General features: G+C 40.9%; 1 protein-coding gene across 1 annotated transcript in view; it reads right to left on the bottom strand.

Annotated features, from left to right (window-relative positions):
- The window catches only part of LOC124595618, a 60,917-nt gene that overhangs the window by 25,351 nt on the left and 18,165 nt on the right, over positions 1 to 17,401 (bottom strand). Inside the window, exon 3 of the mRNA XM_047134438.1 lies at positions 2,505 to 3,086. Coding sequence (XP_046990394.1) covers positions 2,505 to 3,086 — 582 coding nt within the window. The remainder of the gene's footprint in view (positions 1 to 2,504; positions 3,087 to 17,401) is intronic.

The raw sequence follows: 17,401 nt of genomic DNA on the forward strand, positions 1-17,401 counted from the left end.
CGATGAACGTTTTAGATGATTCTGAGATGCCTTCAGCTGACATTTTCTTTGATGGATGTAAAATTGTACCATTTTGGCTTTAGCCTATTTTCAGGTATCAAAAACTGAAACACTGTACACTGAATGCATTAATATCACTTATGAGTTAAATATAAAAACAAGTCATATCCCAAAATATACTAGGAGACATATAACTAACTTTATACAGCATTTGTTAATACCTCTTTGCTCCTATGTTATAATTATGACTGCATGTTATAGTCATAAAGTAAATTCTAAAATTTTTTTCATTTTTATGAGAGCACATTACTACTCAGTAGTTGCTGCAAAGCTATGTTTCCTAGTAATGTATGTTAAAGACATCAACTTTATATAGAGCTTTTCAAAAACTGCTGATAAGTAAAATGCCCTGATAATAATGAAAAATATTTCCAATTTATTTTATGGTTGTTACATGCAGTCATAAATTTAATAACTACAAGAGAGGAGCAAAGACATACGTGGCATAATGTAACAAATCTTCTGTTTTATAATCCTCGCAGCCTATGTTTGGGTATGATGTGTTGTTACATTTAATCTGTAAGCGATATCAATGCATTCAATAAGTAATGCTTGTATATTAGATACCTGAAAATGGCACTAAGCCAAAATTTTAGTCATACATCCAATAAAGAAAATGTCAATTGAAGGCATCACAAAATCATTTAAAACAGATCACTGAAATGTTGGTGTACAGGAACTTGTAATCTCTTTTACTGCACACATGAGACACATTAAACACGGTGTCACCAGCTAGCTAAGGCTAATACTGATTGAAAGGCATTCAGTACTGATCAATGTATTTCAATTTCAAGACTTCAATTTGAAGACTTCATTTATAGCAGCCACATCATTATGTTGAATTCTCTATTCAATCTCATTACATTATGAGCACAGATAAGAACGAACAGAAACAAGAACAATCATCAAGCAATATAGTTTTTTATTACAATTCTGTTTCCAACAGAAAGATGAAACGCAGTGACACACTCATCAACCCAAATGCTAGTAATACCACAATGCTTGAGGATATCTCATTTCCTTCTGTCACTTCTGTTCATCCACAGTTCTACAGTTTAACACAAAATGCAATGCAATATAATTTAGCATTTTACACTCACAAGAAGTGTTCTCAGAGCGAACATCAACTGAAGTATTAGAAAAAATGCAAACCTGACAGAGATTAAATTCACAGTTTGGGGTCTAGCAAACACACATGGAGCAACGAAAGCGATGTTATGCAAAATTTATGCACGTTAAAAATTATAGCACAAGAAAATGAAATTTTGTAAGAAAACTGAAGACGTTAACAGATTATTAGGCATTGTTGTGTTAACAACAGAAATACAGGTCATTACAACAGTCTGTATATTGTTGTATTTTCATTAGTAACATGAATAACATCGCTTTCGTTGCTCCATGTGTATTTGCTAGACCCCAAACTGTGAATTTAATCTCTGTCAGGTTTGCATTTTTTCTAATACTTCAGTTGATGTTCACTCTGAGAACACTTCTTGTGAGTGTAAAATGCTAAATTATATTGCATTGCATTTTGTGTTAAACTGTAGAACTGTGGATGAACAGAAGTGACAGAAGGAAATGAGATATCCTCAAGCATTGTAAAGAAAGGAAAGCTTTACAGAATCAAAATTACATCCCTGCAGTGAGTGTCCTGAAATTTTTTAATCCCACTTTTTTTCCTAATTTTTAATACATTGCCCTATTTGAATGTTCAAAGCCACAACTGGTATATAATGCTTAAAATTGACAATCGGATACAGTATCATGCAAATCCGTGGAATGTACGCTAACGCAAGTATTTTATAGGGCCTAGAACAAGTTAATATAAAAATGCTCTAGCAACATGCTCTTTATACCATATGCAAACTATGCTTGTTTGTACATATTTATAAAACGTATTATAATCATGTTGGGAACAGCTAACACTTGCAAAAACAAAAGAGAAGTGTAAATTGACAGCAAGACAACAAATTTTAAATTCTGAATTTTAAGTAGGCTAGCCTATCTGTGGTCAATACATAAACAAGCAGCGCAAAAATGTTTAGTCCATCCTTTACTAACTACATTACATCATCCTAACTGCATGAACTTTTGTGAACACATTGCTCCCATAAAAGTGCCTGCAGAAAGGGAAGGTGTACGGAACTGCAAGTGTTACATAAAAATGGATTCTCATCTAGCTATGAGACAAGACAAAAGTTACGATCCAGGTTTGAGACAGTTATGCACAAACTGTAGTTAGGTAGGGTTTATTCCAAAACTCATAGACAAATTGTGTGTCACATAAAGCAATTTAAAGCCCCAGATCTGGTCCCCAACAAGCAAGACTGTTTTATATTTACAATCTCTGCACCAAAAGCGCTAACTGCCTTGGCTCGCACGTGCCAACACCTAGGCGATTCTGATATAGATGAGAATAATTGAGTGAGAGAACTTGCTGTTACCTGGAGGTGGTTTTGCTGGAGACGCTGTGCGTCATAAGTGTGGTGTGGGTGTTGAGCAGAGCCAAAGTTGGGCACAAAGTCGACCTTGTGTGCAGCAGATTGTCGCCCACGAGGGTCAATGGTGGGGTATGCGACACTGGAGGGCAGCTGCAGGGGTGGCAGCTGTACCTTGGCACCGTGCAGAGCCGCTGCCAGGTCGGGGTCATCCTTGGCAGTGGAGTCGGCTGACTGGCGCACTGTCTTCACTGACAGGTCCAGTGGTGACTCACGCTTGCTGCGGGCTCCCGCACCGGCACGGCTCGCGTGCGTTGCCGGCTGGACCTGCTGAGAGGGAGCGACCTGGTGACTGCCGGACGGGACGAGGGGTGCGGGTGCTGGCACTGGCGCAACCACAGGGGTGGGCGTTGCAGCTGACACTGCACCACCCGCCGACGACGAAGAAGACGAGGATGCAGATGCCGAGCGCTGCGGCTGCACCTGGTGCTGGTGCTGGTGTTGGTGCTGAAGCTGGTGTTGGTGGCCATTGGTCAGCACTGTTGACACGATGGCACTAGTGTGCGGACGTGTAGCTTCGTAGTATGCCTGTCAGCACAACATTCAACAATTAACATCAGTGTGTGAAAAACGTCAGACCATGGTAATGTAGAAAATACAAATTAACTACCTCATATGTAAATAAAGCCAATGGTCAGGCTAAGTTGCCAACGTTAACTTAAATATTTTTGAAATAGTTGAACATACTGTAATAAGATTTAAAGTCAGTGATAGCATGCAAGGGGAAAAGTGTTTTAAAGTATGATCAGTCTCACTATCTTTAACCTGAACAGATTAAATAACACTTTCATCGTCATCACCACCACCACCACCACCACCAACAGCAGCTGTGATTTTAAGTCAATTCATCAACAAATGTGATATGCCATACAAACATATTATATTTATTTACTGATATTTTTTCTTTAAATAGGCTGTATTTATTACAAGAGTCTACATGTCTACTGCTGAGATTATTATTATTATTATTATTATTATTTCGGCCTTTATGTTGATGAAACATTGTCTCACACAACACACTTTGGTAAGAGAACACAATAAAATGAGTTGCAGTATGTATTTACCGTGTAGTAAGTACAATGCACAAGACATTGATGAATGCACACTACTTTGCACAGTGCAAACAAAGAAGAAGTGGGAAAAAAGACCAAAATCTGCTGACTGTAGTAGATATATAGACTATTTCATGAATAAATACAGCCTAGTTAAAGGAAAAATAAATTCACTAAACAGTTTTGTGCATGAAACTGGCACTAGTCATGGCAAATTCTTATAAAATTTAATGGTCCCGTAAGGCATCATCACTAAACTACTTTCCATCTCCAGCACTTAGAATTTATTGTCCACGCAGTTTAAACAAATCCATGGGTGGAGTTAGTTATTTCTAACATTATTTCCAACAGCTATCAACTCATAAAATAAGTTCAACAATATGTCAACATATCAGTCGCTTATGTTGTTGCTCAAAAAGGAGCCACTGAACATGAAAACAGTTTGCAACTTGGGTGGTGGTGGTGGTGGTGTGGGGGGCAGCCAGCAAGCAGCTTGCCTAACAATGCTCTGCATTTACTTACAAGAGAGACAGCACAGTGAGAATGTGGTGCTGCAAAAAGAACACAATGCATCTACATCCACATCCATACTCTACAAGCCACTGTGAAGTGTATGTCTCAGGATACTTGCCTTTATATCACAAAGTTTTCTTCTCATTCCATTTGTGTAATTCTAGACCGCAGGAAAAATAGCTACTTACATATCTCTGCACATATAGTGCCTAATTAATCTTAAATTCATCTCTACAGTTCCTACAGGAGCAATAGATACAGGTCAGCAGAATATTCTTAAATTCCTCATTTAATACTGATTCTTGAAGTGGCCAGTTCTAGCTTCTCAGCATTTCCACAAGTCTAACAAACTTGTGACCATTCGTGGTGCCCTTCTTTCTATGCATTCAATATTGCCTGTTAATTCTACTTGGTATAGGTCCCACACAATCGACTAATATTCTTCAAAATCCTTCCAATGAACCGAAGTTTGCCAACTAATTTACTACAACTGAGCCAACTGTTATACCTATAAGTATACACGAGTCAACTGATTCCAATAGTGTTTTACTGATATTGTAGTCAGAAAATGATATGTTTCTGCATTTTGTGAAGTGCACTATTTTACATTCCCGAACATTTAAAGCATGTTAGCAACTATGAACCATTTTCAAAACTTCTCAAGACCTGACTCAACATAAGCGCGGCTTTTGTCTGGTAACACCTTGTTACTGATCACTACCATTTGCAACAAAAAAAAACTAATGTTGCAACTATTACTGTCTACCAGGTCATTATTGTGCAATTAGGACATCATAAACTTCATTTGCAAAAAATTGTAACAGGAAAAAAATTATACAAAAGATGGAAATTGCAAATTGGTCTTCCTGGAATATCGGTATCTCTTAATGCTTACAATACAAGAGACTGGATCCGATGCTCCCAACTAATATCGTCCGCAGGCATTACTACTAGATTCCACATCTTATGGACTGAATGCATACCTTTAAATGTCCGGCACAACTTTCACAAATGTACAAAATTTGTACTGGTAATTCTCTCTTGTGTGTACAGCACTGATGAGCTCTTGCTTTACATAAACAACGTTTCATTTCAGCAGTCACGAACAATCCCAAGTAAAGAAAAGGGCTCCATTGTTGTGCAGTTTTCTCTGTTGTAAACAAGGTAAAGGGTGACTTACGATTTTTAATGATTTAATTTCTCTCAGGAACAAGCAGCTGTCGAATCCCATAATGTAAGACGATGATTATGTATTACTGTAATGCCTGTGTTCGATATACGGCTATATGACGTAATGATAAAGGGGTACGGGATTGGCGCCAATAATAACTTGGCTTCCGCCCGTTGCCCCAATCAGAATCATGAATCATGTCGCTGCGAACAATTTGTTCATTTTGAGCGTCACAGCTGTGACACAACTAATATCTCTTCTCTAACAGGTGTGGAACATTTGACGTCAGCCTACAGCAGCTACCTAATCTAGATCAATATCAATTCGCAAACAAATACTACTGACATCTGAGAACCTGGCCTATCAATCGTATTATCTGAACTTGGAAACTAACGGCTTACGATAACATATGACATCACTTTGTAGCATCAAATTATTGTCGAATCACAAAGATTAAGTGTTGGTGTGGACTATACTTTGCCCGCAGATTTTTTGCACTTTTTCCGATTTCCTTTCCAAACGTCCTTAAGTCATTCTTGACGAATGTACATGCCCCGAACGATGCATTCTATCAAAAGTCTCCTTAATTCCAGAAGACGAACAACATTGCTTTATAGGATCTGCTACTTTATTTGGAACTGCTACGAAACATAACGAAATTGTCTACAGCCCCGCGCGGTATAGGGCGCCTTGCCACTGTTCGCGCGGCTGCTGAGGTTCCGAGTCCTCCCTCGGGCATGAGTATGTATGTTGTCCCTAGAGTTAAGTTCGTTTAAGTTAGATTTAAGTAGTGTGTAAGCCTAGGGACCGATGACCTCCGCAGTTTGGTTCCGCGGGAACTTACCACAAAATAGTCTACAGTGCGCGCAAGCAAGAATATGAAAGCCTGTCCTGATTTTTTTAACGAATTTGGGTCGATAAAATACGCAGTACTTACTGTGTAATTTCACAATCACAAAATAAAACGGGGACGCGGAAGGCATTGTTGTCTGTCTTCACAATTATTGTTCTTCTCTTCTTCATATGAATAAATACCGTTTTATCTCGAGCAAACGAAAGTTTCTGTATTCATGACAAGAATCTGTTGGGATCGGTATTAAGACATAATCTGATACAAAAACAAGAAAGACAAGAATCTGTTGGGGTCGGTATTAAGACATAATCTGATACAAAAATTAACAGTTATTTCACTTTCTTTCACAACGCGTTTCGAGGGCTTTAAAACCCCGTCGATCAGTGGGTTACTGTCGAATTTATTTTTCTCTGTGTAGCTCGCTGTTTTAATATTCAGCTCGGTGATGTTCCAACAGTAAGAACGCTCAGGATCGTTACAAATATACATTTGGGTCACTGAATATCACGCAAACCCGAAACAAGTAAGCTGCATTTCAAGTTTTCAACAAAACAATTTTTTGTTTAATGTTTGTGTGTCATTTCATAGTACAAATGTGTATTTATAACAACCTCAGTGTTCTTTTTCCTGGAATATCTCCAAAACGAAGATTAAGACAGGACAGCTGGCTACATCAAAATAAAGGAATCCTAATGTAATTCACTAATCCATCTGAATATGTCAGTGTAAGGTTAGAAAATAAAAGTGACTGGTACAGATAACTGTTTACTTTATACCATAAACAGTTATCTTCCCAGACGCAGTCGAATATGGACGGCATAATGTTACAGGTCTACACTGTTACACCGATCACCAACTACTGGCTTAAGTACAGCAACAGTCTTCAGAAACAGAGAAGCTGAAAGACATGACTGGCTGGGAGACCCCGAGAATAAGTTCAGACACCTGATTCTGGAGTTTTCCGTCCTTTGAGCACAAAGGCAACTTTCCTTCGCGAACTCTTGAGAGTTGTGCCTTCAGTGTATCTGTTGAGTGTAGATGAACTTAATGGGCGTATGTAGTATCGTGCTTGTGTTGTGTTACGATGGAAGAAGGGAGTAGTGATTTCTGCGGCCACCTGGATTCCTCAGAGCGAATCACCAAGGAAGCAGCTGTGATCGAGCCGAATTTAGTTTAGTTCAGATTTCTCCATGCTCCGTGGATCATATTCATGACAACTCGCTATGATGCGAAAGCGTCGTTAGCGTATCTCAATTCAAGTGTCAGTAGGTCTACAAATAAGCTGCATTTTCTGTGCGAAAACATGGGTACATGTTGGCCAATTCCGTAACTGCTTGTTTTATCTTAATATAATACAAAATACGCTAAGTATTACCTAACCGCTTACATAGCCTCCATTCATAAGTTCATTTCTATAGTTGAAAGAGTTGTCAAGAGGAAATGATTTAAATTAGTTTTTAAAACTTTCATTTTCTGCCCCCATCTTTAATTCGCAAGAAAAGGTGGTCACAATTTTTTATGATGACGTACTTACCTCCTTTCTGTGCAAGAATAAGCTTGAATTGAGGGTAGTGGAGGCTATTTTTGTTCCTACAGTTATTTTATGAACGTTACTATTGTTTTCAGACTATCCTTGATTCTACACAACAAACTTCATTACAAGGCAAATGAACTATGAGACTGTTGTAAATAAGCCAATTTTTTAAACAACTGCCTACAAGAAGATCGAGGACGGACACACGACATTACCCTTAGAGCAGGCATTGGCGTAAGATTCAAAACTGTTATATTTGATGTCAGAGAACTTGAGAAATTCCAGTTGATTACTGGTTAATAATAAACCAAAATAACCAGCAAAAATGCCACTAATTAATTCTCCTCAAGTGAAGAAATAGGAAATAAACTTTAAAAACGCTTATTCAACTTATAATACGTGTAACAGCGTTTGCTTACAAAACTTCGCATCTGATTATGTAAATGGATTCTATAGGAAATACATGACTGCCGTGGAAATGGAAATGTCGTGTGACTAAGGCCTCCCGTCGCGTAGACCGTTCGCCTGGTGCAAGTCTTTCGATTTGACGCCACTTCGGCGATTTGCGGGTCGATGGAGATGAAATGATGATGATTAGGACAACACAACACCCAGTCCCTGAGCGGAGAAAATCTCCGACCCAACCAGGAATCGAACCCGGGCCCTTCGGATCGACAGTCCGTCACGCTGACCACTCAGCTACCGGGGGCGGACATGACTACCATGATTAAAGTTCCATAAAAAGTTTTGAAATCTATATTCTTTGAGTTCTTCAAGTATAACCCAGCCCAGTATTCCACAAGATGAATGTTGGTAGCCATCCAAAACATCAAAAACTGCCAGGTACAATCGACTCTTAACAGTCTAGAAACCAAGACGAAACTTATCCTGCCCCAGGAGTTTGATAAACTTCTGTCCAGCCATGCCAACTGGACTGCTACATTCTTAATTCTTTGACTGCACTTTGTGCTTTGTTGGAACCATAGCTTTCGGATTACTTGGAGTGGAGATCATTTCGACTTCGATTTTTCACTCTTTCTCCTCTCTTCTGGCGCAGAAAATACTAATTTTTTATATTTAGATTGATGCATTTGGGTTCATACAGGAAATATAAATGAACATGCCTATTTCATAGTGAGACCATATTCTTCAGAATAGCGACTGTAAAACTGAACTTCGTCTCTACAAGCCGTGCCGTGTCTTCTTTGACCGTGTAGTGGGAATTAGTGACAGATGTTGGGCAGTTAGTCAAGAGCCATGTATGCTGAGAATAGGCGCTGGAATTGGCGTGCCTGCGCTTTTAAACCGTCCCTTTCTGAAGAGATTGAGAGTAGTTCAGGGGGACAGTATTTTGGCAATGTTCTGCAAGTCGACACATCTGCCTCGAATGATTACCTTGCGTCTCTGTGTAGAATAACATAAAAAAATTATGCCACGTAATATCAACAAACTTGTGTCAAATGGCTCTGAGCACTATGGGACTCAACATCTGAGGTCATCAGTCCCCTAGAACTTAGAACTATTTAAACCTAACTAACCTAAGGACATCACACACATTCATGCCCGAGGCAGGATTCGAACCTGCGACCGTAGCGGTCGCGCGGTTCCAGCCTGAAGCACCTAGAACCACTCGGCCACATAAAAATTTGTGTCCCTGTGTGGAGTAACACGAGCAAATTATTCCAAGCGATATATCAATGAATGGATGCATGCAAAGTACGGTAATTTTACAATTCTTTCATCACCAAAATCAGCAATTACACAAAGGGCAAATCTTGCTGAACTCCAGCGCTGGAGACGATATATGTCATGTCCTATTGAACTTCTGATCGATATGCTCACACAAAAACTTTGAACAATTAGCTTTACATATTCCCTTTTTATTCCCGTACTGTATTGTTACTGATCTTGCCTTGTGCAGAACTGAATTAATAATATTTTCAATACGCGAAGTAATCAACAATACTAGCGAACATTTCATTTATTGCTCCTAGAAGTTGTTTCTGCTTGATCTGGTTAACATGCTTGCATCGTCAGCAAACAGCAATCATTGTACGATGGAAGGTCATTTCTATAGACTCTATTCAGAAGATGCGTTAAATTGAGCACACGTTTAAACTGACGTCCTTTAAATTGCTTGAAGGTCACTGCTAATTTACTCAAACACTTCGTGTGAAAAGGCTGAGAAAACACTGTTGCAGACAGTCCTTTCACAGTAAAATCTCACAAACTTGTCGGAGACTGGATCCAGCACCTCTGCATAGGTAGTCAGATACAGTAATAACTTCTCATCTAAGCTTATCCATTATGGATATTTTAGAACCCGTGACTGTTAATTGAATGTAAATATCAAAAACTGCAAACAGTCACTTTTTTGAATAGTTATTTATTATTCCATGAACCGGTTTTCGAATCTTTTCAGGTTTACTTTCATCTGATTTTCCGGAAAATACATATCTATTTCTAGCATAATGCTGGGTGCTGGGCGACAGTGTGGACGGCTTTTTTCTGTTAGTGTCCACCTGTCTGCTTCTACTGTGATGGCCTGTTGGTACTGCACTTCATTCACTTTTCCACAATATGTATGGATTTACACAGTGACAGCGAAACTTTGCCACCATCCAGCACGTGCTATAAAACTGTTGCTTGTTGCAACTTCTCATCTTTTTTGTTTCCTTTCTTCTTTTTACTAGGAAGAAGGTCCGACGAAGAAGGCCAAGTCGACCACTGAATGCCCTCGAAACTGTCTCGTTGCGAAAATATCAACAAACCACGGCTCCTCGTATTGGAGTACTCGAACGGGCATGTCTGCGAATGCAAGAAGCCTGACGTCAATAGTCCAGCTGTGAGTTTCTCGTTTTGTTTCAGTAGCAGTGACGGAAGTAAATACACACAGCGAATAGCGGCTGTGTTAACAGCACACTACTCTAGACAGAAAAGCCTATTCAGACGGGTGTCGCACAGTGTTAATGAGGAAACTGGATTACGAAACAATACTTTACAAGTACGCGAAAAGCACCTTGACCGCACGAAGCTATTTGTGCAGAGCAGGCTGAGAGACTGAACTCTGGGTCTATTAAAGTGACATGGCACGAATGGTACTGATTTGATGTAAATTGCTAAAATTTTAACGGCCAGATGAAAAACATTGTACTATACTTGTTTCTTATGTGCTCAGGAAAAATAAGGCTGTCCATGCATCACTGCCAAAGCAATTACAATGAAACCGGCAAACCATACATTGTATTGTTCCACAATCAAATAAAAGGAGGCGCTGATGGATTACATAAAACATGTATTACCTTTTCAACTATTAGGCGCACCTGTCATTGACTAATGGCAGTGTTTTTTTTGGAATTCTCAACATTGCTGGCGTAAATTCACATTACTTCACTCATCAAATGGCTCTGAGCACTATGGGACTTAACTTCTGAGGTCACCAGTCCCCTAGAACTTAGAACTACTTAAACCTAACTAACCTAAGGACATCACCGAGCGAGGTGGCGCAGTGGTTAGCACACTGGACTCGCATTCGGGAGGACGACGGTTCAATCCCGCGTCCGGCCATCCTGATTTAGGTTTTCCGTGATTTCCCTAAATCGCTCCAGGCAAATGCCGGGATGGTTCTTCTGAAAGGGCACGGCCGACTTCCTTCCCTGTCCTTCCCTACTCCGATGAGACCGATGACCTCGCTGTTTGGTCTCTTCCCCCAAAACCAACCAACCAACCTAAGGACATCACACACATCCATGCCCGAGGCAGGATTCGAACCTACGACCGTAGCGGTCGCACGGTTCCAGACTGTAGCACCTAGAACCGCTTCACTCATCCTTCTGCGGACTTGATTTCCTGAGACGTCGTTCAAGGCATCTGTGAGGGTCACATCTAAATGGAAGATTATCCAGTACAAGGCTGCCTAAATGACTAAGAGGCTCGTCTGAATAAGACTGTGGCATCTCTAGGGCTACGAGCTGGTAGTACGAAATGGAAGAGATGTTCCCCGAGTACTCGATTGTCTAATAAGAAAAGTGAAGTCGTATGTCAAAATTGCAACAAAAATATGCGTGCAGCCTGCAGCTATTCATCCCGCTTAGAGCGTGTCGACGAATGAAAATTAATTCAAGTTCAGGGTTTGTGAAATGGACTGAAATAGAAATTTCCTTCAATACTTCAACTAAGTTCTGTACTACAGACATTAAAGCGTACAATTGCATTAGTCTTAATTACCAAAGCTGTGTACTTAATTTTCGAGACCTTAGTTTTCATCAGTTTAGTGCTTTGTTTCGCTTCTCTGATTTTTTAATGTAAATATTGTTTCTCTCCAGTGAATTTGTTTTGATATAAATAAAGAACACATAGCAGTAGAATTAACGTATATCCATCATCATTAATTTTCTCCATTCAAATAGGTGTGCGAAAAGTACAGTAAAAGTCAGGAGTACCCCGCTATTCCACGCCAGACTGTATTTCATAAAATAACAGTACTATCGAGCAGGATTAAGGTAACATGCCGTATTGACGAAAACGCGCTGGAGTAAGATATTTGACATGTGGTGCTGTAAGGTGAAATGTTGTTAATCACTCTTGAAAGCCACATATTTTTATTGCTGCTGATGTGTAGAGAGCTCGAATGAACTTTTATTCTAACAATTACTGAACATCGACAAGTGAAAACTACGACAATGTTTAAAAAGAAAAAAGAATATAATTTTAAACACGCTTTTTTTTCTCAACTCATTATTATAGCAAATGTTAAGATATTTCTGCTTTTAACATAGCTACAAGATTGACAGCGAGAGTACTGGAACACAACTATCATTGCTTAACATAGCAGCGTATTAGTCGGACAAATCAGCACGACCGCTGTAGACGCAGCGACAGAAGATCCCTAGCAGCTGCAATCGGATAGTGCGGCTGCTTCGCTCTTATAGATCAGCCAATTTCGTAACCCAGATCTGTACTCGTCTCTATGGCAATGCCCCAGTGCTGCAGCTCCACAGCTGACTTGTCAGCGCTTGCGGCAGTTTGCGCTTCACAGCTGGGAAGCTGGCAACTGCGGTCGGCTGTCAGGGATGTTTCGCCAACTCCACTACAGACAATAGCGGGCAAACTTCGGCGCGCTCGTCGATGATGGGTTGTCGTTTTATGGGCGTAGCTCTACAGTTCTGACGCACGGTTAATTGGAATTTTTTTCTCGATTCCAAGTCCCCTGCACTGGCCTGCTCTGAGTTTATTACCAACCCTGTACGCTGATCGGGCAGAACATTATCACCACCGACCTAATATCAATACAAACGCGTCCAGGCGATACCAGCTGTCACCTGGAGAGAAATGACTGCTAGTCAGATACAAGCACGGTGCATGTAGTATCAGTGTGCTCGCTGTCCGTGTGTAGAATGCGGAAGCCGCGCGATTTATTTGAGTTTGACCGATGACAGATTGTGATGGCTCGGAGGCTCCGCACGAGCATTTCGGAAACCTCCGCACGAGCATTTCGGAAACTGCACTTGTTGGGTGTTCGAGGAGTGCCGGCCGGGGTGGCCGAGCGGTTCTAGGCGCTACAGTCCGGAACCGCGCGACCGCTACGGTCGCAGGTTCGAATCCTGCCTCGGGCATGGTTGTGTGTGATGTCCTTAGGTTAGTTAGGTTTAAGTAGTTCTAAGTTCTAGGGGACTGATGACCTCAGAAGTTAAGTCCCATAGTGCTCAGAGCCATTTGAACCATTTGTTCGAGGAGTACTGCGGCGAGTATCTTCAACATGTGGCGAAACGAAGGTCAAAACACGTATAGATGTCGGATGTCGCAGGCTAGGCAAAAGTGGAGAGGCGGCGAACTGTGGCGGAACTAACATCAGACTTTAATGCTAGGCTGAGTAGAAGTGCTCTGAACACACAGTGCACCGAACACTCCTAACGACGGGCCTCCGCAGCCAACGACCCATGCATGTGCCGGTGTTAACACTACGACACTGGCAACTACGACTGAAATGGGCACGTGACCATTGGCACTGGACGCTGGCGCAGTGGCAGAGCGTTGCAGGGTCTTACAAAACAGTGATAACACTAATAACCTTCAAAAAAAATTAGTTTCGTGACCGAAACACAGTAGAACTCTCTTGTTTTTTACCCCTCAGAAAATTTTATCTTACCCCCGGAGGGTAATTACTGGAGGTTGGGAACCAGTGATCTAGACAAAATATAGACGTAAGTAGCAATTCACGCTCAGTGTTCTATAATAACAAAAATGTAAATCAAAATGTACCTCAGGTCACTCGATAATAGCAATTCATCCGAAACACATCCATCGTGAAAGGGAAATAAAACAGAAATTAATATCACACAGCGCAGTGAGTCTGGGCACTCCATATAAATATGTCACTTGCTGACTTATACTACGCTGCAGGCCTACGAGACATACATTGATATGCAGTTTAACATGATGCAGTCACCGAAGTCAAACAAGTGTTGGTGTCTATGAAGCGCGCCCGCCAAAGCCAGAGCTCTGAGGAGAAGGGGCGCTCAAATAGATGAAACGGTCTCAGAACAAGGGCGGCGGGTCGGCGCCCGTCAGAGAGAGTGCCGAGCACGCTGTTGCATAAGCACCACGCAGCCGCCAAGGACGTCTACACCCCACCTCAATTTACTTTCTATTGCTGTCGCTCCTGCGTCCTTTACTCTTTACTTACCCGTTTACATGAAACGCATTGCCTTAGAATACACAAAAAAACTCAAAACTCTTTTCCATTCACTACGTTCGTCAAAACATAACGTGACACAACTCATTACGACAGAGTACAGTCATGGTGAGGTTCACCACTGTGTTAGTAAGGGCCAAACGATGCACAAAGGTGTGATGTCGTGTGTTTCCTCAATGTGTATGATACACTATATGTTTTAAGTTGTCCATCTTTACGACTGCTACGGCCGCAGGTTCGAATCCTGCCTCGGGCATGGATGTGTGTGATGTTCTTAGGTTAGTTAGGTTTAAATAGTTCTAAGTTCTAGGGGATTGATGACCACAGATGTTAAGTCCCACAGTGCTCAGAACCATTTGAACCATTTGTCCATCTTTATTATGGTCGCGTCACGAGATGACCGCTGTGACGGGGTCGAGAGACGTGGTCAAAGGAAAGTGTCTCGTAAGCATGCGCCACACGACTAGCCAAGTCCGGCAGCTGCTGCTGTGGTTGAAAGTGGGCCAATGTTGGCAGTTTAGGCTGTAGCGTCCGGAAATCCGCATGGGTTGCCAGTACACGGTAAGAACGTAGCTCGAGCAACTGGTGAAAGTTGATAGTTCAGTCGCGGAAATATTCTCCATAAAATTTGAATCATAAACCTATCGATATCATTTAAGAGTTAGGGGAGGTTGCTAAAAGCACCTAGGATTTCTTTCCTGAAAAATCCAGGAGCGGCTGTTGTGTAAGAGCACAAGAGCACGTGAACACCCAAACTTTTGGCCCCTTGCGGATTTCTTGGTTTATTTTTCTTTGAAAGCTGTTAAATGTAACGTAGATGCAGTAATCTGAAATACACGGTACTAAATCCACAGCGCTATGCTACATTGCCCCCCTGGACTTGGTGAAACTCGGCATCAGGGTAGGGAGCACACCTTCACTTGTGTACGTTGAGCTTCAGCACACGCGCAACTGGTGTGAAGTAATTGCCTTACGGACAAAATATATACGGATTTTATAAACAATGTGGACAGTTCGTGGCGTGCACTGCTGGTTCTTCCCTCTCAACTACAATTTTACGTCAATGACACCAGGTGGGTCAACGTATTGGCCTGCACACACGGCAATGAAAACGCACATCACCAATGTCATAGATAACTCCATACTCTCCTCCTTAGAAATTCATTATCAGACGATATGAACAAGTTACTAATACCGTAACTCGTAAGTACAAAAGTCGAACTTTTACCGAAGTGCTGTATGCATCCTTTTGAGGAGTTGTTTTGTAACGTATTAAAATCATCTATCTGCTGGATTTTATAAGTATGTAATTACCATCGTATTAAAATACCAGAAATTCGCATGTGAAATAATGTCCATATTTGGACGTACTTATCAGTGTCAGCAGTTATTTACAATTATTATGATAAACTTCCTCTGACGGAACCAGAATTAGTAAATAAAATTTATCCTGAACTGAAAAAGGTTAGTGTCAGAGATTATATGTTAAGTATCAGAAAGAAAACAATTTCATCCTTTTTTCCTTTCTTTCGTCCTGAACATTCAAAATCAGCGTGTATTTCTATGAAGATTTAAGGTGCCTAGGTGTAATTCAGTAAGTTATGTCTCTTCGTGCTCACGAGGGAGATTTCAACATTTTCAAGTGCCCCTTAACGTATTGTACTTTCAAAATGAACTTGCATTTCTATAAACATTCTAGGTCTTTTTTGTGACCGGCATAGACTTACAGCTCATTATGTAGCCCAGGTTAGCTTATGTGTTCGAAATTCTTCGTGTAAGGCGAATAAACTTCGCACAGTTTGACGGAAGTTACCGAAGGTGACTGATACCCCAGATCACATTACGTGACCCGCGCCGATAGTGCGTCGCCTGATGTCGCAGCTGCGTGCTCGAGGGATATGTCACTGCCTCAGTGAAGATGAGCCGGGTGAGAAACGAGAACCGTTCGCTCGGATTCGCCCAGTGGATGCATTGCTCTACAGTCAGATTAGAAGAAGCTGGCACTTGACAGCTAGCGGGCTACACAATGGTAGCATGACATTTTTGTCTGTGTTGCAATTTTCGCTATGCAGAGCACTGTGCCTCCCAATTCTCGAGTAGGAAATTTTCTCGGGTGTAAAAATCCCACCTAATCCGGGAGAAAAAAGACGAAACTTAAGAACAGATTTTATTGTGCGCTGAGAGATGCTGGAGAAATCAATCATATGCAAATTTTGGAATTTCGTGATAATTTTTGTATGAGAGTTAGTGATTTCAAACTTCATACTTGGTCAGGAAAAAAATGCTGATAAAATTACAAACAATGCCGTTTTCAAGAGCTGGACCCTAGTAAATACGATGCAATACGCAACTCTGGAGAGATGCGTGGCTGAGTGAGTTACCTTGTTAATCAATGAAGAAACGTATTTCAGTGGTTTCGTTTTCGAGATACGATAATTTTAAAACCGTTTCTCGGAAAGCAAAACTTAATACACTAAAAAAATTAATTAAACTTTCGCCTCATTTAAAATTTAGAACAGACTACTTAGAAAGCATATAGATATGTACACAATACCCGATTTTCGTATTTTTTACGTGATTTTTGTAGGACATGGAGGCTGTGGCAGCCGCATGCACACAGCACTCGTAGTGACAATGTTGACACTTTGGACCTCAAACATCAACTGCAAACTAATTTAAGTCAAACTATAATGCTCGCTCACTATTAGCAGCGTATGAGTCTCAGCTGTTAACTTTTTTTCCGTTAAAAGAAATGGTCTGACAACTACTTCACGTGAGACACTAGATGTTAATCCCCATCCTCATTCAGACACGAAAAGTCGTCGGCATACGGAATAAGTTAACTAAAGCTCATGTGAGGTCAATTCCTCCTATTTCACGCTAGTCACGCATTTAGTCACGTGAGACACAAAATAAAATAATGGAAACTCCAGACTGGAATATCAACAATATAATGAAAAGGATAAGGCTGCTACGTACCTTAACGATGACACGTCGAGTTGTGGACAGGCATAACGAAAAGACTA

The sequence above is a fragment of the Schistocerca americana genome, chromosome 2, assembly GCF_021461395.2.
Source record: "Schistocerca americana isolate TAMUIC-IGC-003095 chromosome 2, iqSchAmer2.1, whole genome shotgun sequence".
Classification (NCBI taxonomy): domain Eukaryota; kingdom Metazoa; phylum Arthropoda; class Insecta; order Orthoptera; family Acrididae; genus Schistocerca; species Schistocerca americana.